Source organism: Oncorhynchus gorbuscha, linkage group LG01 (assembly GCF_021184085.1).
Source record: "Oncorhynchus gorbuscha isolate QuinsamMale2020 ecotype Even-year linkage group LG01, OgorEven_v1.0, whole genome shotgun sequence".
Classification (NCBI taxonomy): Eukaryota; Metazoa; Chordata; class Actinopteri; order Salmoniformes; family Salmonidae; genus Oncorhynchus; species Oncorhynchus gorbuscha.
The window spans coordinates 32,479,038-32,504,690 of record NC_060173.1 but is presented as its reverse complement, the minus strand read 5'-3'; the positions used below and the strand labels follow the sequence as shown (position 1 = coordinate 32,504,690).

Here is a 25,653-nt window from a genome sequence, read left to right as displayed (position 1 = left end):
GCTACTACAGCATTCTGCAGCGATACACCATCCCAACTGGTTTGGGCCTAGTGGGACTATCATTTGTTTTTCAACAGGAAAATGACCCAACATACCTCCAGGCTGTGTACATTTTATTTGCTATTTTACAAAGAAGGAGAGTTATGGAGTGCTGCATCATATGACCATGGCCTCCTAAGTGTCAACCTTTTCCAAATTGAGATGTTTTGGGATGAGTTGGACCACAGAGTGAAGGAAAAGCAGCCAACAAGTGCTCAGCATATGTGGGAACTCCTTCAAGACTGCAAGCTGTCATCAAGGCAAAGAGTGGCTATTTGAAGAATCTCAAATGTAAAATATAAAACTTTTGATTGGTTTAACACTTATTTGGTTACTACATGATTCCATATGTGTTATTTCATAGTTGTTATATCTTCACTATTATTCTACAATGTAGAAAATAGTCAAAATAAAGAAAAACCCTTGAATTAGTAGGTGTTCTAAAGCTTTTGACCGGTTGTGTATGTTTTGATTTATCTATGCATAGGACAAGCACATTTTCATCTGATGCTTTTTTATTTTCAGGTGAAGGAGAAAGAGCCAACTGCAGCCTCCCTCCTAGCAGACCAGGTAGTAGCTGAGGTACCATCCAGCCCAGCCAGTTCATTTGAGGCTGACATCAAGCCTGAGGACTATAGTGACAAGTCCCAGGATGGACCAGACATATTTCCCATCTCACAGGGCTCCTATACCTCCGAGGGGGAGCTGGATGAGTTGCAGACAGTCAGGGATGTCCCTATCATGGACAAAACCCCTGACACAGCCATACCTGCCAAGGAGGAGGGGAATGGGTCAAAGAGGCTTCTGAGTTATGTGCCGATGGAGGAGAGCAGCGGGAGCGAACCCTCTCCCTCGCCCAAGCTCCATAGACGGAGGTTAAGTGCAATAGCAGTCAGCACGGCAGCCTCATCCAGCAGCGAGGACTACAAAGATGACAGCCCTACAGACAGCCCTCCAGACAGCCCAGACTCATTCGTGAATGAGGAGGAGTTAATACGCAGGCAGATCATGGGGATGATGGGAGAAGAGATGTCTCTCTCAGAGGAGGAGGAAAAAGAAGAGAAAGAGGTCAGAGTGGAGGAGACCATGGATGCTGTGGTGGATAACACATCATGTAAATCCAAGCCTCTGTTAAAAAAAGGCAGTATAGATGATGAAGACAGCCCAGCCAGGATACATTCTCTCCCAGGGTCTGAGCCTAAATCTATTGTAGAGAGTCCTGAACTCCATGAGCAAATCACTGTGTATAAGAAAGCCATGCCCATGACGCCGCAGAGAACAAAGAGCATGGACGATGGGGATTCAGAGGTGGAGAGCATCACATATTCTCTGGAGGACAGGTCCAAAGGTGAGGGGTCATCCAGCGTCCAAGTGTCCAGCTTCACCCCTGGAACCTCGCCCACCTCAGCCTCTTCTCTGGAGGAGGACAGCGACAGCAGCCCCAGCCACAAGAGGAGTGGGGAGGGGAAACAGCCCCGCAAGGCCAAGCACAGGCATACCGGCCAGCCATTCCCCACCATCGAGGACTCGTCAGAGGAGGAGGAGCTCAGGGAGGAGGAGGATCACCCCAGGGAGCAGGAGAAACCGAAGGATTCGGACCAGCAGCAGGGGAAGAGGATCTCCAAGAAGTCCAAAAGGGATAAAGATGATCTCCGAGCTCAGAGGAGAAGGAATCTCCCTCTAACCTCACCCTGTAACCTGTCTTCCATTGAAGACGCCTCTCCCACTGAGGAGGTAAGGCAGGCTAGGGAGATGGAAGTGCTTCACAGGACATCAGTCTCTGACTATTTTCCTAGCATGGAGTCTGATTCAGACGCCTTTCACACAGAGACCAGGATAGTTGTCCCTGAAGGACAGAAGTTCAGTACTGCAAAGCCACTAAAGAGTGCAGAGGATGAATATGAGGAAATGCTTCAGATAGCTAGATCTCCTAAAGGAGAGGCGGAGCCATTCCATGAGATAGAGCTACTTTACGAAGGCATGGCCATAGAGGACTACCTCTACGAATCCCTAGTGGAGGAGCCTGAAGCTAAACGTACTTCAGCCCCACTGGAGCAGCCCAGTAAAGACCCCGCTAAAGAGCCAGGGAAGAAAGGTTTGAGGTCTCCTGAAGAGGTGTATGAGGAGATGATGCTGAAGAAGAAGGAACTGATGTTGATAGAGCAGGAGTTTCAGAAGGTTCAGTCAGCTATCAACACTCCTAATCCTGAAATACATGTTACTGCTCCATCCTCTGCTGCAGCTGAGAGCTGCAAAGTTGGTGAGGCCGAGGGAGAGAAGCCTATGTTAGATGCTGGTTCTACCTACGTTAAGAGGAAGAAACGTCCTGCTCCACCACGACCCTCTGAACCTCCTAAACGGCCCGAGGTCTATGTTGCCAAGGCAACAGTTCCTCAGGATATGACTATGAGGAGGGCTCTTTTCCCCATACCGGACTTGAAGATCACCCAGTGTTCCTCTGGAGAGGATGAGACGGACGATAGTATAGTAGAGGAGTATGGAGTGGGAGTGTCCTCTGATATTGGCCCTAGTTATGAGTCTGAGACTAAAAAAGAGCTAGAGTACACTTCAGTTTCAGAGCATGCACCAGCAACAGAGGTAGCTGACATTGAACCCATCACTGTGGTGTGTGAGGTTTCCCCAGCTAAAGCTACTCCAGCTCCTGTCTTTGCCCCTGAGACAGTTCTAGCCCCCAGTACGACCACCACACCTTCACAGGTCTCTCCTGTATCACCTCCCATCTCACCATCGACTCCAGACTCAAGTCTAGCCTCCAACGCTACGTCCTCCTCCTCTTTCCAAGCTCGAAGTCCTCTCTCTTCCGACTCTACTGCAGTGTCTACTCCGACACCAGACTTCGCCAAAGCAGCAGGTCCCTTTGCTGCTCAGCCTCCTATTGATATCTCCCCTCCTTCTATCGCTCCCATTATGGCTGTTTCTCCAACCACAGTTTTGGTCACAATACAAGATCTGGTTACAGATCCAGTCCAAGCACCAACACCAGCTACAACTACAGCCGATGCTGCAGCTTCTCCAGCCCAAGCCCCAGCCCCTGCCTCAACCCTTGTCTCAGCACCTGCCTCAGTGGTGGTACAGATACCTGATCCATATGCAGTCCAAATACCAGACCTGATTAGATCTCCATCCCAAATGGCTGCTCAGATTCTACCTTCTGTGCAGGTCAGAGCACAAACTCCAATACCAAGCCCAGTACATTCTCAAGCACAATCTCCAGTCCCAGCTGCTCCCAGTGCTGTGCCAACTCCAGTCTCTGCTCCAACTCCTGCTCCAGCTCCAGTTGTAGTCCAAATGCCAGACATGGTTACCATCACCTCTCCAGTTACACCCCAAGCCCCACTACCTGTGTCAGCCCCAGCTCCTGCCCAGGCTACAGTGGTGCAGTCAGTCCCTGTCCAGGCTGCTGCTCCAGCCCCAGTAGTAGTCCCAGCTGCAGGGACACCCCGAATCCAGAGACAAGCCTCCACCAAAAAAGCCCCACCTCCTCCTCCACCTCGCATTATGTCAGTCTCCCTGCCCCAGACCTCAGCAGAGCCTACCTCAATCAGGGCTGTCCAACATGTCTCCCCCACCATGACCACCGCTATAGCCATTGGAGCAGGTCTGCCTAGCCAGCCCATACAGTCTGTGGTGGTGGATATACAGCCGCAGGTGGAGCAGGTCAGGCCAAAGGGTGATGCTGGCCCTCAGGTCATGATGACCCCAACCAGACAGGGGCATGTGGTCATCATAGTTCCTAACGTGGAGAACATGTCAGTGCTCAGCCAGTCGACCCAAGACCTGGCATACTCAGTGGCAATAACTACCACTTCTACTGTTGATAAAGGCAGTAGTCTGATGGCAGCAGGGCCTGTGGTTGTGAGTGTTGCTCCTTTCCCTACTGCTCCCTCTGTTCCTGCTGTACCCAGCTCAGACACATGTATACCTGTGGCAGATACACCACCACCTCCCACTCCTCCACCACCTCCTGCCACCTTACCTAAGCCAGCGGTTTATCCCAAAAGGTATTCTGTTTCCACCCCACCTTCAGTCCCAACCACAGTATCAGTCTCAACTGCTGTGACAATGACACAGGGAGCTGTAACAACCACAGGCCCCAGTACAGTACACAAGGCATCTGCACCCCCTCCCGTCCCTCCCAAGCCTGTGTCCATTCCTGCAGGGCTGGTGTTCAGCCACCGTCCAGGGGAAAGCATCAAACCACCAGTAGTTCCCACCGCTAGCCACACTCTTCCCAGGACCAGAGAAGTGGTACCAAATGCCAGCATAGCACAGCCATTCACAGCCACAACACTGCCCAGGACCAGAGAACCTCCCAATGCACTGTATCTGAGTCTGACCACCCCAGTGGAGCCCAAGATGAGTGCTGCCTCTCCCAGGTCCCCTCTGTCTCCGAGGTATGCCAATTGTCTGGAAACGTATGTGGTGATAACGCTTCCCTCAGAGCCTGGCACACCCACAGAGGGCATCACTGTCCAAGCCCCCATCAGGAGAGGATCCATCCCCTTCACTATGCAGACATGCCCAATGTATAGGACTACACCTTCAGAACAACAGTCACCCATTACGGCCTTCTCAGCCCAGGCCACTGTCAGGAGAGCGTCAGTTCCCTCATTGAGGCAGCTGCCACCACCAACAGCAGCAATAGTACCAGTCGAAGTAGCAGCACCCCTAGAGGGAGTCACTGCAACAGCAAGGCATCCTTCCATGCCATCAGCTATGCAGCCTGCACACGGTGTGGCTGAGGTGGTGACCATTTCAGCAGGGTCGGAGATGCCTATTCAGGTATACAGTGTCAGAGCTCCAATAAAGAAACCGTATATACCTCCAACAGCCCAGCCACAACAGAACGTATCTGAAGTTAGGACAATGCCATCAGAGCCACAGGTTCCCGTAGAAGTGTCTGCAGCTCAAGCTTCTGGTAGAAGGGCATCAATACATGATGTACCTCAGCAGCCACAATATGTGGCTGAAGTAATGGCTTTACCAGCAGAGCAGGTCATACCTACAGATGTAGTTTCAACTGAGGCCATGCCTGGAAGAGCATCAATACCATCAGAAACGCAACAACCACAAACCACGGGAGAGTTATTAGCAATGCCCTTAGAAGCTATGCCCCCAACCATCCATCAGTCAGCATCACTGACAGAGGTGGTTTCAACTGAGGCCATCTCTAGAAGAGCATCAATACCATCAGAAATGCGGCAACCACAAACCATGGCAGAGGTAATGCCATTGCAGCGGGAGATACCTACTGCAGCTATTACCAGCCAAGTCCATGTAGAAGCTACACCCTCAACCATGCATCAGTCACCATCACTGATTGAAGTGGTTTCAACTGAGGCCATCTCTAGAAGAGTGACAATACCATCAACAATGGAGCAACCACAAACCATGGCAGAGGTAGCAGCAATGCCCTTACAGCAGGAGATGCCTACTGAAGCTATTCCCAGCCAAGTCCATGTAGAAGCTACACCCTCAACCATGCATCAGTCACCATCACTGATTGAAGTGGTTTCAACTGAGGCCATCTCTAGAAGAGTGACAATACCATCAACAATGGAGCATCCACAAACGATGGCAGAGGTAGCAGCAATGCCCTTACAGCAGGAGATGCCTACTGAAGCTATTGCCAGCCAAGTCCATGTCGAAGCTACACCCTCAACCATGCATCAGACACCATCACTGATAGAAGTGGTTTCAACTGAGGCCATCTCTAAAAGAGTGACAATACCATCAACAATGGAGCAGCCAAAATCCATGGCAGAGGTAGGAGCAATGCCCTTACAGCAGGAGATACCATCAATACCATCAGCTGCACTGCAACCACAAGCAGTGGCCGAAGTGATGACATTGCCTTCAGAGTATGAAATGCCTACGGAAGTTAGAACAACTGAGGCCACTACCACTAGAAGGACATCCATATACTCTGTAGCACAACAACAATACACAGTTGCTGAAGTAATGGCTTACCCATCAGAATATGAAACACCCATCCAGGTGGTTACTACACCTATTTCCACTACAAGAAGAGCGTCTATAACCATGCAGAAACCCCTTAGTATGGCCCAGGTTATCACAATGCCTGCAGAGCCAGATGTAGAGGCATATGCTGCCCAAGTCCCATACAGGAGAGGATCCATCCCCTCAGCAGTGCAATCACCACAGGCAGTACCAGAAGTGCTGATTTATTCATCAGCCCATGAGACCCCCCTGGAATTCATTACAACTGAAGCCTACACCAGGAGAATGTCAGTTCCATCTATCCAGGAGATTCCCGAGACCGTCCCCGTGGCTCCAGTCACCATCACCAGGAAATTCCACCATGAGTCAATCGAGAGCCAGGAGATCCATGGGCCTGAGAAGATGGTGAACAGCCTGAGCCACATGTACTCCTCATCTATCTCCACCTCAGCCCAGCACCCGGAGAGCCTGCCCAGCCTGGTCACTCAGGTGGTCACCACCGAAGTTCAGAGAACCACGGTGTCTTTGGTCCATGAGAGGCTGCCCCAGGTTCCTGCATCCAATGGAGTGGCCATCACCATCCAGCCAGACTTGGTTAAAGTCCAGCCCTCTCCCAAACAGAACGGGAAGATCTACTCCGGTGATGCCATTGACCTCCGCACCATTAAAGTTGGCGTGAAGATGACCGATTCAGGGATGGACTTGACCCCACAGGAATCAAGTCGCCAGTCCACCTGTAGTGACTCTAGTGGCCGACATACAGCAGTGCAGCCAGAGATAGTGAACTTGAGTGCTGAGATCACCCCTTCCACCACGCTGTCTGTTGTCACTGATAGCATCACTATCGTTACCTGTTCAGACACCATTGAGTCCTACGCCAGCGAGCCAGCAGAAATACCTTTAGATCTGCAGGGTTATGTTGCCTCCATGCCTCTCCCTCTCACCACGTACAAACCATTCCAGCCTCTGGCACAGATAGTGTACAGGCGGGTGGACTCTCCGCCTATCAGCATTACAGTGTTAGCCACAGACACAGAAACACCAATCAACCTGTCTTATGGAGCCTCCATGGTAAATAGCAGACTTCCAGTGACCATGGCCCCCGCTATCACCAACGTGGGGGACATGCTCTCAGAGCCAGCAGGGGCTGTGGATCTGTCCACCTCTAGACCCCTCAGGGCCATGGCGGCTCTGTCTGACAAGAGCCCTGGTGTGGTGACCACAGTCATAGAGGATGATGGGACACCCATAGATCTGACAGCTGGGAGGAATGTGTGCTGTGATGTCATCTACAAGCTACCCTTCACAGGGAGCTGTAGGACCCAGCCGCCGGTTATTACCCAACCTGACAACCGCTTCGGCTACAGAGATGACCACTACCAGTATGATCATGCTGGTTTTTATGGCATCAAGGGCCTGAGCGGCAAGGCCATGTCTGAGACCAACCTGGCTGATGCAGGACTGTTCCTCTATGATGGAAAGACCAGATATAACGATAACGGAGCCTCGGACAGTGCAATAGACCTGACTGCTGCTAATATGTCCGCAGGTTGGTATGGTAGAAATATAGCATGTTTGCTAGGTTTTGGGTTCTTTTCAACTTTTTACCTGCTTGAATTTAATTTCTGAATGGTAACCTATTTCTCTGGGCATTGTTTTACATGAGTTATCATTATGTTCATTTCTAGTGTGATTAAAAATGTGCATTTACTGTACTTTTGCATGATTTGTGAAACGATCTTGATTTTAATAAATGTCCTGTTTCTTTTGTCTTTTCTTTCTTTTACACAGATGCATGCGTATGCCTGCGTGTTCTCCCACAATATTTTGGCTTTGCATCATGCTAGCTGGACAGACTGAATATACTTGCATGCTTCGTGTTATGATCTCCCCAAATCGAATCTGCATGGCCTCTTTTTGTACAGAAAGTTATGATGCTATAATCATTGACTTAAACCTACATTTCTGGACCCATCATAACAGGTGAAGCTCTAGACTACACCAGTAAAGCTGCTGGGGCGTATACGGGGATATCCACTGCTCCATATTCCCAGGTCTCTGCTTATAGTGTCTTTAGATCCTCAGACGGAATGGTATACTCCTCCATAGCAGCCCCTGTTCCTTCTACATACCCCATCACCACTCAGCCAGGTTCCATCTTCAGCACCACCCTACCTCCTACCACAACCCTCCAGGAGCAGCCAGCACCAGCTCCACACCCCTATGGCTTTATTCCCACCAGCGACCCTGGCCAACAGATCATCAGCCTGGACACTAGCCTGCCCAAGGACCTGCTGCCCAGTGTTCTGGCTGACATCATGACTGGCTTCCCTGACATGTACTCTGACCAGACACTGGAAGCCATCGCAGCCTCTCTGGACGCCCTGGCTTCATCGCCCATGTTCCCCGGTCTGGATGACAGCAAGATCACCCAGTACCAGATGGAGAGGGAGTTCCTGCAGCTGGAGAAGCTGAAGCAGCTGTGTCTGGCTGAGGAGCTGGAGTGGGAGAGGCAGGAGATCCAGCGCTACCGTGAACAGGAGCAGATCATGGTGCAGAGGGAGCTGGAGGAGCTGCAGGTATGAATGTGTGTGTACGGTATATGTCTCCTGTGTTAATGTATGGTGCGGGGTTTCGTGGTCACTGTTCATGCTCACTGTTTTTAATATGTTTGTAATCAGTTACTATAAGGTGATCGACAATAATGTTAATCTATTCTATTCTACAGGCTCTGAAACAGCAGCTGTTAATCCAACAGGAAGAGGAGCACCAGGCGCAACTTGTAGCCCAGCAAGAGACCTACAACCAGCAGAGGCAACAGTTAGAGCAGATCCAACAACTCCAGGTGCAGCTACAGCACCAGCTAGAGGAGCACTACAGTACTACAGGGTCAGACAACCTGCTAGAGAAGCAGTATACAGGGGTCGGGGATAACTGCCAATACTGGCCTGTTAGGGATGAGTCCACCACCTCATCCACTGTCACCCAGCTAGAGGGTGGGCAGTATGTAACCAGTGAGGGTCAGAGAGAGGGTGGAGGTCAGGACCAGCTGCAGCTCAGTAGGAAACAACCGGCAGGGTCTAACCAGCCTGGTGACCAGGGGTATGGTACAGGAGTGGTAGGGAAGAGGATAGTGGACAGCGGGGTCCAGACAGACGATGAGGACTCAGTAGACAGGATGTATTTAGGGAGGAGGAAGAGGAACTACAGGAAGGGTGTAGACAGCAGTGTTCAGACTGATGATGAGGAGGACCAGGAGGTTGAGTGGGACATGCCAGCCAGGTCGCGGCGGCGCTCCCGCTCCAGTAAGCACAGTGGTGAGGGGAAACACGGTGGCTCTAAGGTCTCCAGCATTGCCATTCAGACTATTGCAGAGATCTCTGTCCAGACCGACCACTCCGGGAGCATCAAACGCCCCAGCATCCAGATGGACACTAAGGTGGAGATCATCAAACACATCTCAGCCCCAGAGAACTCTCAGAGAGGTGGCAGTCTCAGCTGCCAGACAGACGCAGACCAGAGGCACCCCTCACCGGCAGACATCACCCCCAAGTCCCCCAAGGTGCTCTACTCCACAGTGTCCACCCTCTCCTCCAGTAAGGCCATGGAGGGAGGGCAAAACATGCTGACCACTGACCCGACCAGGTTTTCTTCCAGCCCTATGATGCTGAAGCCTGGGCAGAAGTCTATATCTGACCCAAAATCTCTCAGCCATACCACCGAGGACAGGATAGGCTACCACTACTCAGACAGCTACTCTGTAAGTCATTGCAGTAAGAATACTGGGAATATAAAATAGTGTTAAATATGACCATGCTAAAGGCATAGTAAAACACATTGATTGCATGCTGTTGAAATGTTTGTTGAAAGTAAAAACCTTGCAATAGTGTTAAAGTGTTGCTCCAGATCTTTTGTATCATTTCAACCAGTAGTTTTGCTCACAAGCCAAAACGGGTCCTCGATTTTTCTGTACTACTTCATACAAATGTGTTCTATGTCATCCATTACGTAGGATTTATTTCGTCCTGCAATTAACATGATTATTACATAAAAATGTTTTTTTATTTTTCTATTTTATGATATGTTACATTTTTTTTTGCTTAAGATCCCGAACTGCATCTTAAAGTACTCTCAGATACTTATGTTATCTGTTGTCTTATTGACGTTTCCTCTGTCTGTCCTAGGGCCAGAGCTCTTCGTCAGGCACTGGAAAGAAGGTGAAGAGAACCCTTCCCAACCCACCCCCTGAAGATGACCCTCTGACCGGCCCGTCAGGTTACAGCACCAACTCAGCCCGCCGCCGGCTTGGCCGTCACACCACCATGGCCCGGGCCAAGATCCTGCAGGACATTGACAAGGAGCTGGATCTAGTGGAGAGAGAGTCATCCAAGCTCCGCAGGAAACAGGCCGAGCTTGATGAGGAGGAGAAGGAGATTGATGCCAAGCTGAGGTTATTTATTTATTTTACCATTTGGGAAAGAGGCAAGTCATTTATGAACCAGTTTTGATTTACAATACAATAGCATACTTTAGATGAGTAGAACACATGGGTCTGTATGAAGTGATCACTCCCCCCTCAGGCATAATGGGACCCTTGTCATCCAAAGATGTATACTTTTGACTGATCCGAACATTCTTTCAAGAGTCTTGATGACTGAAGGTGCTTCAAGGTGCTTTCTGGACTAGATGGATCCCATTATGTCTGGCGAAAACCACACACTGCATTCCACTATAAGAACCTCATACCAATTCATACCAACGGTCAAGAAAGGTGGTGGTAGTGTGATGGTTTGGAGATGCTTTGCTGCATCAGGACCTGGACGACTTGCCTTAATAGAAGGAACCATGAGTTCTGCTTTGTATCAGAGAATTCTACCTGAAAATGTCAGGCCATCCGTCTGTGAACTGAAGCTGAAGCACAGCTGGGTTAGGCAACAAGACTATGATCCAAAACATACATTCAAGTCTACATGAAAATGGTTAAAAAGCAACTCATTTGAAGTCAAAGTCCCAATTGAGCAGTTGTGATGGCAGTACTTGAAACGAGCACTTCATGCTTGAAAACCCACAAGTGTCGCTGAGTTAAGACAGTACTGCATGGAAGAGTGGGACAAAATGTATCCACAGCGATATGAGAGACTGATCAACAACTACAGGAAGCATTTGGTTGGAGTCATTGCAGCTGAAGGTGGCACTAACTGTTACCAGTCCCTGCAACCTGGTTCAGGTTGTCAGTCAACCTACCAGGGTAGTTACAAATATTTATGGATCACATTTTTACTAACGCTGCAGATATTTGCTTTGAAGCAGTATCCAAATCGATAGGATGTAGTGATCACAATATAATAGCCATATCTATGCAAACCAAAGTTCTGTGGTGATTCATATGTTGATGCTTTAAAGAATATTTGCTGCTCTGTGGTGTGTAATGAGGAGCAACCAGACGCTGCACTTGACACATTTATAAAATTGCTGATTCCAGTTACTAATAAGCAATGCACCCATGAAGAAAATGACTGTAAAAACTGTTAAATCCCTGTGGATTGAAAACTGGTATGATTGAGAGGGATGAGGCAAAAGGTATGGCAAATAAGTCTGGCAGCCCAACTGATTGGCATACTGGACATTAATAAATCATATGACTAAGCTAAAAAATAAAATAAACAATACTATGAAACAAAGATAAAGTATTTAAAGAATGAAAGTAAAAAGCTTTGGAGCACCTTAAATTACATTTTGGGGAAAAAAGCAAACTCGACTCCATCATTCATTGAATCAGATGGCTCATTCATCACAAAACCCACTAATATTGCGACCTACTTTAATTACTTTTTCATTGGCAAGATAAACAAACTTAGGGATGACATGCCAGCAACAAACGCTGACACTAAAAGTTACAAGTATACTTTTTTTTGTTATTTGTAAATTTAGGTTCTCTTTATCTAATATCAGCTTTTGGTTGAAAATAGAGAAAATAGAGAATCTGAAAGGGGGCAAATATCTTATCACGGCCATGTACAGTGCAGTACTATTTTACAACCTGTAATTTAAATGGATTTTTATTTGGATTTCATGTAATGGACATACACAAAATAGTCCAGATTGGTGAAGTGAAAAAATAATATTTGTAAAAAAGAAAAAAAGGAAAGGTGGTGCATTTGTGTTCATCCCCTTTGCTACGAAGCCCCTAAATAAGACCTGGTGCAACAAACTACCTTCAGAAGTCACATAATTAGTTAAATAGATTGCACACAGGTGGACTTAAGTGTCACATGATCTGTCACATGATCTCAGCATATATACACCTGTTCTGAAAGGCCCCAGAGTCTTCAACACCACTAAGCAAGGGGCACCACCAAGCTAGCGGCACCATGAAGACCAAGGAGCTCTCCAAACAGGTCAGGGACGACGTTGTGGAGAAGTAGAGATCGGGGGTTGGGTTATAAAAAAATATCAGAAACTTTGAACATCCCACGGAGCACCATTAAATCCATTATTAAAAAATGGAAAGAATATGGCAACACAACAAACCTGCCAAGAGAGGGCCGCCCACCAAAACTCACAGACCAGGCTAGGAGGGCATTAATCAGAGAGGCAACAAACAGACCAAAGATAACCCTGAAGGAGCTGCTAAGCTCCACAGCGGAGATTGGAGTATCTGTCCATAGGACCACTTTAAGCCGTACACTCCACAGAGCTCGGCTTTACGAAAGAGTGGCCAGAAAAAAGCCATTGCTTAAAGAAAACAATTAGCAAACACGTTTGGTGTTTGCCAAAAAGCATGTTGGAGACTCTCCAAACATATGGAAGAAGTTACTCTGGTCAGATGAGACTAAAATTTAGATTTTTGACCATCAAGGAAAACGCTATGTCTGGCGCAAATCCAACACCTTTTATCACCCCGAGAACACAATCACAGCATCATGCTGTTGGGAAGTTTTTCATTGGGAAACTGGTTAGAACTGTAGTGATGGATGGCGCTAAATACAGGGAAATTCTTGATGGAAACCTGTTTGTCTTCCAGAGATTTGAAACTGGATAGAGGTTCACCTTCCAGCAGGACAATGACCCTAAGTATACTGCTAAAGCAACACTCAAGTGGTTTAAGGGGAAACATTTAAATGTCTTGGAATGGCCTAGTCAGACCTCAATCCAATTGAGAATCTGTATGACTGAAAGATTGCTATATACCAGCGGAACCCATCCAACTTGAAGGAGCTGGAGCAGTTTTACTTTGAAGAAAGGGCAGAAATCCCAGTGGCTAGATGTGCCAAGATTGTGGAGACATACCCCAAGAGACTTGCAGCTGTAATTGCTGCAAAATGTGGTTCTACAAAGTATTGCCTTTGGGGGGGGTTTGTTTTTTTTGTCTTATTTCTTGTTTGTTCACAATAAAAAATTGCACCTTCATAGTAGTTGGCTGGTTGTGTAAATCAAATGATACAACCCCCCAAAAATCTATTTTAATTCCAGGTTGTAAGGCAACAAAATAGGAAAATGCCAAGGGGGTTGAATACTTTTGCAAGCCACTGTAAATTCTATCCCATCTTCTCCTTTTTACAGGTACCTTGAGATGGGCATCAACCGTCGTAAGGATGCCCTGCTGCAGGAGAGGGAGAAAAGAGAGAGGGCCTACCTGCAGGGTGTGGCTGAGGAGAGAGACTACATGTCAGACAGTGAGGTCAGCAACATCAGGGAGACCAGAGGTAGCAATCACGGCCTGGAGAGACCCAGGACAGCTCCCCAGTCAGAGTTTGACCAGTTCATCCCCCCTCAGACTGAGGCCGACTCTCAGTACTCCACTCTAACCAGTCCCTACTCCCACTATGCCCAGTATGTCCCCCAGACCAATGCCACCAGCCACTACCCCCAGCAGACCCTGTACCAGCAGCAGGCCCTCTACCAGCAGCACCCCTACCAAAGTCAGTCAGTTTACTCCTCTGTACCCAGCCTGTCCTACCCCCAGGCCTCCCACTCCCACCAGCAGGCCCAGTCCTCAGGCTACCAGTCCAAGAACACCACCAACTACGAGGTGGTCCGGAACCAGCCCATCATCATTGTACCCTCCTCCAGCGAGGGTGGGTATGGGGTGGGAAAGTACAACAGCCTGGAACTGAGGATGGGTCTGGAGGAGAGGAGAATGGCCTCCAGCCCCATGTCTAATATATCTACTGAATCCTTCTACGCTGACATCGACCACCACAACGCCAGGAACTATGTTCTGATAGAGGACATAGAGCAGCTGACTAAAGGCTCTGCAGGGCTGGGGTCAGGGTTCAGCCTGACTGACAAGGACCTGTCCAAGGCTGACAGGCTGCTCCGGGTCGCTGAAGCCAGGCGCACTGCAGAGGTAACTGTTATGTATTTAAAGCAGTGGCGGTCGTTGCTGTTTAAAATTAGGGAGGATTTTGTTATTTTTTATGATCCTTATTTTTATTACAGCATATTGGATGACTGTCATTCATATTCCATTCACCCAGCTCAATGTAACATTGATTGGTTTAGGCTACTAAATGATACTCACATTTTTCCTATACCCATCATGAGGTTGCTACAACCTAGCCTACGAATGAAAGTTTATAATGTAGGTGCACAGGTCGAGAGACAAATGGGAGTAATCAAGGTGATAGACAGTGACACATTCAATACCACCTAGCACACTCTTGCTTGCATCTAACAGATCTAGGGTGTAATCATTAGTCCAAACAGTTGCGCACTAAAGTTTATATTGGACAAATTCAGGTAAGTTTATCTATGTTTCATTCCTTTGCTTCCGTTTAAGAAAAGTTTTTCAACAGAATCGGTGGAATGAATACACCCCTGACTACCCGCACACACAGTTGACTTTCATAGCAGCCACAGCATCATCACTTTGCTCGTTGTATAATTCTTTCTCGCATTTACTCACTGTCCTCTCACCTTTCCCTTCACTTGTGGACTTCTGCACAACACAACAGCTATCTGTGACCAGGCGAAAAAAACATTTCCAAGCCAAACCTTCATATCATAAGTGTTAATCGCTAAACACAGCTTACATCATTGTCATGATATTAGCAAACGTTAACTAATGCACTTTTGTACACCGTGCTGGTCCATACAATTGACCTTATTTTAGCGCCCCCAAAAACGCATTACTTCCAGATCAACTGTAATACTATTATAAAGGACAATTTCTCCCCTTTCCAGCAAAATCAACGACAAGACCTTCATGATGCCCATCTCTGCATGATTGAAGAATGCAATGAGCTCCGTCGGGTCTTTCTAAAAATGGCGGGTGGGGAAGCAAAGCCTACTGCGTAATAGTGAAAGGGGGAGATATGTCGTGTGGGGAAACTGATTTTTTTCACCCAATCTGTCCTATTTATCACCTCTAAAATGTAAATAAAACACTATAAAGAGTTTATATAATGTGTTATTACATACCTATTGGAAGGTTTGTGTCGAATTTGAATTGGGTTTTAGGGCTGCGGTGCTAAATTTATCTTCAGAAGTAAACAGTGGCTGTCTCGGCTTTTGAGTCGTGATGACGCAAAAAATTAATGCATTCAGTTGTACAATGGACTAGGTATCCTCTGTCCCTTTCTTGTTTTTAAACTGCGAGAGAAGCGTTATACCTGGTGGAGAGAGGCTGTATGACACAGAATGAGTTGCAAATGCACGTTACGTCACGATGTAACGTACCACGTCAGAGGGGTCCATTTTTTGGTATTTTCTCAAATACTATTTGTCCATTACAATGTCAATCAACGCTGAATCGAAACTTAGTTCACATCCCAGATTTTGATGCAATACAGTTGCCATAGTCCCATTAGTTTTCATTGCAGCCTTGTTTGAATGCTGCGGTTGCGCATATTTGTACGGAATGGGGTTAGTCATGGTTAACTTCATAGTCAACATAGACATTACAACTAACACATTAGTAAACCCGCTACAATCACGCAGTAACAGTGTACAGCAAGCAGTTTAGCTGTTACACCGGCGGGCCCCGGTGGTAATAAAACAAAAAAGCGAAAGCTTACCTGGACTTGGAAGGTTCCAGTGTTTGATATTCTTAGCCAGCTAGCTAACATAATTAGCATTCCTCTCTGTTTGAGCCAATGGTTTGAGTAGGCTAAATTACCTGGCTGCATTAGCTAGCTAAGTAAGTGAAAGTGAACAAAAATACAATGAAACATAGCTATCTCTCTCTCTCTGCTGCTGCTTCTCCTTAGTTTTTGAAGAAATTAATTTTTTGTCTTTCTCTCTCTTTGAGTCAACTACTCACCACATGTTATGCACTGCAGTGCTAGCTGGCTCCAGTTTATGCTTTCAGTACTAGATTCATTATCTGATCATTTGATTGTGTGTACATCATGTCCGTTCATGCTGCAAGGGCTCTGATAGGTTGGACGATGTCCTCTGGAAGTTGTCATAATTACTGTGTAAATCTATAGAAGGGGGTGAGAACCATGAGCCTCCTGGATTTTGTATTGAAGTCAATTTACAGAGAAGGACAAAAAATAGCTGCTACACCATGGTGCTACCCTACAGAGTGCTGTTGAGGCTACTGGAGAACTTCATTGCAAAACAGTGTGTTTTAATCAGTTATTTGGTGACATTAATATATTTAGTATAGTTTTATCAAAAAATGATAACTTTTTAAATGTTTAACAACATTCATGAAATTCACTTTATAAGATGGTCCTCCCCTTCCTCCTCTGAGGAGCCTCCACTGATTTAAAGTAAATGCTCTTCTGTGATATGTAGGTTTTGTTACAGTGGGGCAAAAAAGTATTTAGTCAGCCACCAATTGTGCAAGTTCTCCCACTTAAAAAGATGAGAGGCCTGTAATTTTCATCATATGTACACTTCAACTATGACAGACAAAATTAGAAGAAAAAAAAATCCAGAAATTCACATTGTAGGATTTTTAATGAATTTATTTGCAAATTATGGTGGAAAATAAGTATTTGGTCAATAACAAACGTTTCTCAATACTTTGTTATATACCCTTTGTTGGCAATGACAGAGGTCAAATGTTTTCTGTAAGTCTTCACAAGGTTTTCACACACTGTATTTTGGCCCATTCCTCCATGCAGATCTCCTCTAGAGCAGTGATGTTTTGGGGCTGTTGCTGGGCAACACTGATTTTCAACTCCCTCCAAAGATTTTCTATGGGGTTGAGATCTGGAGACTGGCTAGGCCACTCCAGGACCTTGAAATGCTTCTTACGAAGCCACTCCTTCGTTGCCCGGGCGGTGTGTTTGGGATCATTGTCATGCTGAAAGACCCAGCCATGTTTCATCTTCAATGCCCTTGCTGATGGAAGGAGGTTTTCACTCAAAATCTCACGATACATGGCCCCATTCATTTTTTCCTTTACACGGATCAGTCATCCTGGTCCCTTTGCAGAAGAACCGCCCCAAAGCATGATGTTTCCACCCCCATGCTTCACAGTAGGTATGGTGTTCTTTGGATGCAACTCAGCATTCTTTGACCTCCAAACACGACGAGTTGAGTTTTAACCAAAAAGTTATATTTTGGTTTCATCTGACCATATGACATTCTCCCAATCTTCTTCTGGATCATCCAAATGCTTTCTAGCAAACTTCAGATGGGCCTGGACATGTACTGGCTTAAGCAGGGGAACACGTCTGGCACTTCAGGATTTGAGTCCCTGGCGGCGTAGTGTGTAACTGATGGTAGGCTTTGTTACTTTGGTCCCAGCTCTCTGCAGGGCATTCACTAGGTCCCCCCGTGTGGTTCTGGGATTTTTGCTCACCGTTCTTATAATCATTTTGACCCCACGGGGTGAGATCTTGCGTGGATCCCCAGATCGAGGGAGATTATAAGTGGTCTTGTATGTCTTCCTAATAATTGCTCCCACAGTTGATTTCTTCAAACCAAGCTGCGTACCTATTGCAGATTCAGTCTTCCCAGCCTGGTGCAGGTCTAAAATTTTGTTTCTGGTGTCCTTTGACAGCTCTTTGGTCTTGGCCATAGTGGAGTTTAGAGTGTAACTGTTTGAGGTTGTGGACAGGTGTCTTTTATACTGATAACAAGTTCAAACAGGTGCCATTAATACAGGTAACGAGTGGAGGACAGAGGAGCCTCTTAAAGGAGAAGTTACAGGTCTGTGAGAGCCAGAAATCTTGCTTGTTTGTAGGTGACCAAATACTTTTTTTCCACCATAATTTGCAAATAAATTCATTAAAAATCCTACAATGTGATTTTCTGGATTTCTTTTCAAATTTTGTCTGTCATAGTTGAAGTGTACATATGATGAAAATTACAGGCCTCTCTCATCTTTTTAAGTGGGAGAACTTGCACAATTGGTGGCTGACTAAATACTTTTTTGCCAAACTGTATATACTCTGTCTCAGTGTGTCTTGTGTAGGTTTTGCTGAAAATTGCTTAAAATTCTATGCAATATGATGATGGTTTTCTTTTCTTTGTTTAGGTCGCTGCGTTCCTGGGTAACTCGCGTCTGCACAGCTACGGTAAAGGAGATGAGGACTCTATGGAAGAGCCCTATGAGCTGAAGCTCCTGAAGCAACAAATAAAGCAGGAATTTCGACGAGGGACGGAGGGTCTGGAGCACCTCTCAGGCCTGGGCATGCCTCAGTACATCCCCACTGACCCCAGCTACAGACACTTCCCTAAGGCTGAGAAGTACAGCATCAGCCGACTGACCTTGGAGAAACAAGCTGCCAAGCAGCTTCCTGCCGCCGTGCTCTACCAGAAACAGATCAAGAACCAGAAGAAGGCAACCCTGATGGACCCCAAGATAACAAAATTCTCCCCCATCCAGGAGAGCAGAGACCTGGAGCCAGACTACAGCAGCTTCCTGGGTTCTGGAGTCTCATCTGTCACCAACCTGTCCACACGAGCCAGACTGCTTCAGGATGAGATCAACTTTGGCCTGAAGAAGAACCTCTCTGAGCAGCATAAGTACCTCGGCTCCTCTCTGGGAACTAATCTGGCTGGCTCTCTGAGCCAGTCCCTTAGCCTGGGGGGACCCACCATGAGGTCCACCCTACAGGATGACACCACCTACCCCAGCGGCACGAGCTCTCGCCCTTCCTCACGACCCAATTCCCGCCCCACTTCTGTCTATGGCCTGGATCTTTCCATCAAACGGGACTTGTCTAGCTCTTCTCTCAGGCTGAGGAGCGAGGGAGAAGCCCTGGATGCAGCGTTCGGCTCCGGACTGGCCAGGAACAAGCCCACCAGCCTGCCCATCGGGCGAATCCCCATCGTGGCTCAGAACTCAGAAGAGGAGAGCCCTCTGAGCCCGGTGGGAGAGCCAATGGGCATGGCCAGAGCCTCAGCTGGTCCTCTACCACCTATCTCAGCTGACTCCAGAGACCAGTTTGGCTCCAGCCATTCCCTGCCGGAGGTCCAGCAGCACATGAGGGAGGAGTCCAGGGTTACACGTGGACATAGTGGGGTCTACGACAGAGACATAGCCTTCATCATGGATGATCTGGGGGGAGCGATGTCTGACAGCGAAGGTAAATGGCTCCTGAGGCTTTCACAGCACCCTGAGTCTCTGGACATGTCGCAATGCTCCTGACTGTTTGTATGTCTGCCTTAGAAGGCTTTGACTCTGTCTCTGTTGTCCTCATCACTTATTATTTCACATCTGTTATCATCATGTTGTCTTTGTCTTTTATTCTGGTTTATGTTTCTGTCTTGTTTGATCTCTGCATGCAACACTATTTGTTATTTTGTCTTCTTTTGTCTGTCTTCTTCGCTGATACATAATACGGTTGATGTTATGTATGAGGCAGTGTGTCTGTGTTGTTATTAGCATGCTCCAGTTCTGTTCTCTTCTTTTATATGTTGGCTTCCTGGTTTCATCACTGACCGAATGTATTATGGGATGGATACAGGGCTTCATGTAAGCATACAGAACAGTAAAAGTAACAATAATGTATTATATGTGATCGTAAATACACTTTAAGTGCCTCTGTGCGTCTGTGCCTCTGTGGACTAAATAGGTGTTAACCTATTTAAATGGATGGGAGACTAATGAATATGCAACAGTAGCTGGTAAACTGTCGCAACAATCTGGGTGCTATCTATAGTCTATACAAGCTGTTGGATTCATGATAGGATGACAGAGAGAAACACCCTGGGACTACAGGCCCTGTTGTCTACAGTACACCACTCCTACTCTCTCCTCTCCTTTCCTTTTCTTCTCCAGACAGAAAATGGTGTCTGGTTTTTGTAGAAAGTAGGTCAGGCCTTTAGACATACCTATATTTACTTTTCAGCTGTTGTGGAGCTTGGCCTGCTGTCAGCAGCCATTTTAAAGGCATAATGCTGAATCACTATGTGTGGGTCTGGATCTAGTTACTGTAATTGTTCAGACGATGCAGTCAGCCATTTATATTGTACCTGACTCACTCACTTTGTCTCTTTACCAGAAATACACACATACTGTTACAGCAGTAATAATACAGAGAGCTTATGCTCACATTTATATTGCAATGCAATGTCATTTTTCCCCCTAAGGATTTTGTAGATTATTTGTTTGTTTATTTGAGTTTTAGATTTGGATCCATGTTTATAGTAGACTGATATACTGTACACTGAGTAAACAAAACATTAAGAACAGCTGCTCTTTCCCTGACACAGACTGACCATGTGAATCCAGGTGGAAACTATGATCCCTTATTGATGTCACTTGTTAAGTCCACTTCAATCAGTGTAGATGAAGGGGAGGAGACAGGTTAAATAAGGATTTTCAAGCCTTGAGACAATTGAGACATGGATTGTGTATATGTGCCATTCAGAGGGTGAATGTGTAAGACAAAATATTTAAGTGCCTTTGAACAGAGTATGGTAGTAGGTGCCAGGCTCACCGGTTTGAGTCTGTCAAGAACTGCAATGCTGCTGGGTTTTTCACACTCAACAGTTTCCCGTGTTTATCAAGCATGGTCCACCAACCAAAGGACATCCAGCCAACTTGACACAGCTGTGGAAAGCAATGGAGTCAACATGGGCCAGCATCCCTGTGGAATCCTTTCCACACCTTGTTGACTCCTTGCCCCAATGAATTGAGGCTGTTCTGAGGGCAGAAGGGGGTGGGGGTGCAACTCATTATTAGGAAGGTGTTGTACATTCAGTGTATGTTATTGTAGTCACACTACACAGTTATTTATAGCATATTCATCCCTGCACATCTTGGGTATGTTCCATTTTGTATTCATGCATGTTGCTGTGAGATAAAATGTGTTTGAGTTTCCATTTCAATAAAGCTTGACATCGTCTTTTGCATGATGTTGGTTGCTTTGAATGTTTCCAAGCGACTGTAATGTGCATGCTCTCTTCTGATTGGTAGCATATTAATGTGTTCTCTCCCCATCTCTTCAGCTGTCCTTCTCACATCTATGTTTACTAACCAGAACCCCACTCCTCAACATGCCCCTATGTTTCTATTGGCCCAGCATAGTGTAGTTACTGATATTTAGTTTCAGAATGCACACCATTTCTCTTTACGTATTTGAACATATATTTTGGAAAAGACAAGCAGAAACACACGAACACACACACATTAATAAGCATATATGCAAGTTGATTCATTTGACAAAGCATTTTCATTTGAATAGCATGTTATACAGTTTTAAATTTACTATAAAACTGACCCCAATGACAGGTGAATTAGTAGTTGATGAGCAGCAGAAGGCTCTCTTTCTGACCCTACATCAATAAGTGTCTATCTGCCTTGGTTCCAGCCCTAAATGACTCCATGCTGACACTGAACAGAGATGATCCCAGAATCTTTCATGAGAGTATCAGACACGGTAGAGTATTCTAGTTTAGTTCCTCCCCACTGGCCCTGCTGCCTGCCCTCCACTAATACAGCAGCACCATGTTAAAGGGACACTCCGCAATATGACATCATCATACCCAGCCGTACCCAGCCATGCCTCAAGGAAGGGTGCGAATTGGCAAGACAAAATAAGTCGCCGCACTGTGATGTCATATAGTTGAGTCTACCTTTTGATGTTTAGAATGCTTTAGTATCCATGTGACTTTACAGTAAGTCAATGCTATGCATTTGATGTATTTGAGTAAATACCCGTGTATTTGTAGGTAGATCATTTTACAATTATTCTACAATTGCTGTATTATAACATCTTTCATGCACTTCCAATCAGAAATGCAAACTCCCTGATGGACTATAATGTTATAAGATGTATTTATTTGCTTTCAAAGCATGTGCTCCACTATATGTAGTTCAGTGCATGTGATATACAGTGTAAGTGGATGGAGACATAGTCCTCTGAATAAGTGTGAGATTCAAGACATTGTGTTGTAGCCGTTTCTAAAACATATAACTTTACACCCCAGCCGGAGGCCCCAACTGGAACATAGAAGGTGAGAGCTGCAGTGTGAACAGTCTAATCCAGACCACATCCCAACCCCATGTAGCTTAGACAATGTCTGCTTCCACCCCACAACACCCCACACCCCATGTAGCTTAGACAATGTCTGCTTCCACCCCACAACACCCCACACCCCATGGTGCTCAATGACCTGATGCTGATGGTATCACGTACACAAACATTTTAGACTCATTTCTGGAATGACCCATTTTTGGATGGTACTTTACACATATCAACCTCATCATGGAATGACCCATGTCTTGATGTTAATGTACTGTAAACATATCATATACGGTAGTGGTTCCCCAATCCATTTCTGGAATGATCCACATTTAAATGGTTCTGTACATATATCAAACCCATTTCTGGAATTCATGTTCATGCACCATTGCAAGGTGGCTCAGATACAGCTCCACATTTAAAAGCTATACATTACCACAACAATGACATATCTGAATACCGCATCAGTAGTTGTCGAGCGTCTCTCACACGATGATAGATGCAACAATGATCATGATGTTAGATCACCCTGATAACAACATCAGCTATCAATGTCCCACCTCACTGTCTCAGGGCAAAGGGAACTCCTACTACTACTGTACTGTACTACTGTACTACTGTACTGTACTACTGTACTACTGTACTGTACTACTGTACTGTACTACTGTACTGTACTACTGTACTGTACTACTGTACTACTGTACTGTACTACTGTACTACTGTACTGTACTACTGTACTGTACTACTGTACTACTGTACTGTACTACTGTACTACTGTACTACTGTACTGTACTACTGTACTACTGTACTGTACTACTGTACTGTACTACTGTACTACTGTACTGTACTACTGTACTACTGTACTGTACTACTGTACTGTACTACTGTACTACTGTACTGTACTACTGTACTGTACTACTGTACTGTACTAAAATCAAATCAAATCAAATCAAATTTATTTATATAGCCCTTCGTACATCAGCTGATATCTCAAAGTGCTGTACAGAAACCCACTGTACTACTGTACTGTACTACTGTACTACTGTACTGTACTACTGTACTGTACTACTGTACTGTACTACTGTACTGTACTACTGTACTACTGTACTCTACTACTGTACTGCTGTACTGTACTACTGTACTGTACTACTGTACTGTACTACTGTACTACTGTACTGTACTACTGTACTGTACTACAGTACTACTGTACTGTACTACTGTACTGTACTACTGTACTACTGTACTGTATTACTGTACTACTGTACTACTGTACTGCACTACTGTACTACTGTACTGTACTACTGTACTACTGTACTACTGTACTGTACTACTGTACTGTACTACTGTACTACTGTACTGTACTACTGTACTGTACTACTGTACTGTACTACTGTACTACTGTACTGTACTACTGTACTACTGTACTACTGTACTGTACTACTGTACTGTACTACTGTACTACTGTACTGTACTACTGTACTACTGTACTACTGTACTGTACTACTGTACTGTACTACTGTACTACTGTACTACTGTACTACTGTACTGTACTACTGTACTACTGTACTACTGTACTGTACTACTGTACTACTGTACTACTGTACTACTGTACTGTACTACTGTACTGTACTACTGTACTACTGTACTACTGTACTACTGTACTGTACTACTATACTACTGTACTGTACTACTGTACTGTGACTGTGGAAGACACTCTCCTCCGTCCACCTTCAGCGTGTCTCTACTGTGGCCCTGACCCATTGTGGAGATTTTTCACTATCTCTTGGCATGACCTGTTTATCAGCACACACGTGCACATACACGCGCTAAAACACACACACACTAATACAACTGGTGATGGGACAGAGCAGGGTTTTCACCACTCACACACACCTCACACAGCACACTCAGATCACTGATTACACACAAGCACACACATGGACACACTGTCACATTTTTTAAGGGGTGCTACTCATGCCAATTCCACATAGCCACCTAGTTCCCGCCCCAAGGCACATGTGTAGATCTGATAATTCACATAGACTCTGCCAAGCCTAGCAGAGAGTGACTTAGAGATATTACAATATTGCTAATACCTTCAGATCTATATAAAGTGCATAATATAGGATCAGGGGCTAGAGGCTAGCGGTTGATTTGGAGTTGGGCATCTATCCTGCTTGTAAAGGGTTTGACCATTGACTATCCCCTCTCTGTCTGTGTCCCTGTCCGCATTTCTCCACCCGTCTCCCCCTCTCTGTCTGTGTCCCTGTCCGCATTTCTCCACCCGTCTCCCCCTCCCCATGTCTCTGTCCCTGTCCGCATTTCTCCACCCGTCTCCCCCTCCCCATGTCTCTGTCCCTGTCCGCATTTCTCCACCCGTCTCCCCCTCCCCATGTCTCTGTCCCTGTCCGCATTTCTCCACCCGTCTCCCCCTCCCCATGTCTCTATCCCTGTCCGCATTTCTCCACCCGTCTCCCCCTCCCCATGTCTCTGTCCCTGTCCGCATTTCTCCACCCGTCTCCCCCTCCCCATGTCTCTGTCCCTGTCCGCATTTCTCCACCCGTCTCCCCCTCCCCATGTCTCTGTCCCTGTCCGCATTTCTCCACCCGTCTCCCCCTCCCCATGTCTCTATCCCTGTCCACATTTCTCCACCCATCTCCCCCTCCCCATGTCTCTGTCCCTGTCCGTATTTCTCCACCCGTCTCCCCCTCCCCATGTCTCTGTCCCTGTCCGCATTTCTCCACCCGTCTCCCCCTCCCCATGTCTCTGTCCCTGTCCGCATTTTTCCACCCGTCTCCCCCTCCCCATGTCTCTGTCCCTGTCCGCATTTCTCCACCCGTCTCCCCCTCCCCATGTCTCTGTCCCTGTCCACATTTCTCCACCCGTCTCCCCCTCCCCATGTCTCTGTCCCTGTGTAGCATACCACCTGAGGAGGGAGGACACTGACTGGTTTGACAAGCCTGCAGAGAGACAACATCGGGTAAACGGACAAGCTCTGGACAGGAGACAGGTTAGAGGAGCTGGATACGTCTAGTTGACTACATTTAATAAAATACAATATAAACTGGCTGGTTTGAGACTCAATGCAGATAGGCTGAAAGCCGTGGTATATCAGCCTGTACCACGGGTATGACAAAAACATTTTTTTTCACTGTTCTAATGACTTTGGTAACCAGTTTATAATAGCAATAAGGCACTTCGGGTGTTGCCTTGTGTCGTGCTTAAGAACAGCCCTTAGCCATGGTATATTGGCCAT

At 46.4% G+C, this 25,653-nt stretch overlaps 1 protein-coding gene across 4 annotated transcripts in view; it reads left to right on the top strand.

Annotated features, from left to right (window-relative positions):
• Positions 1 to 25,653, top strand: part of LOC124036186 (protein piccolo-like) — a 102,734-nt gene that overhangs the window by 43,221 nt on the left and 33,860 nt on the right. For 2 of the 4 annotated variants that reach the window (XM_046350439.1, XM_046350430.1), the window contains exons 4-12: positions 565 to 7,570; positions 8,005 to 8,600; positions 8,750 to 9,781; positions 10,206 to 10,471; positions 13,585 to 14,371; positions 18,461 to 19,514; positions 21,744 to 21,812; positions 22,363 to 22,389; positions 25,316 to 25,407. In XM_046350439.1, coding sequence (XP_046206395.1) covers positions 565 to 7,570; positions 8,005 to 8,600; positions 8,750 to 9,781; positions 10,206 to 10,471; positions 13,585 to 14,371; positions 18,461 to 19,514; positions 21,744 to 21,812; positions 22,363 to 22,389; positions 25,316 to 25,407 — 10,929 coding nt within the window. The remainder of the gene's footprint in view (positions 1 to 564; positions 7,571 to 8,004; positions 8,601 to 8,749; positions 9,782 to 10,205; positions 10,472 to 13,584; positions 14,372 to 18,460; positions 19,515 to 21,743; positions 21,813 to 22,362; positions 22,390 to 25,315; positions 25,408 to 25,653) is intronic. The other 2 variants (XM_046350449.1, XM_046350458.1) reach the window with 2 other exon arrangements.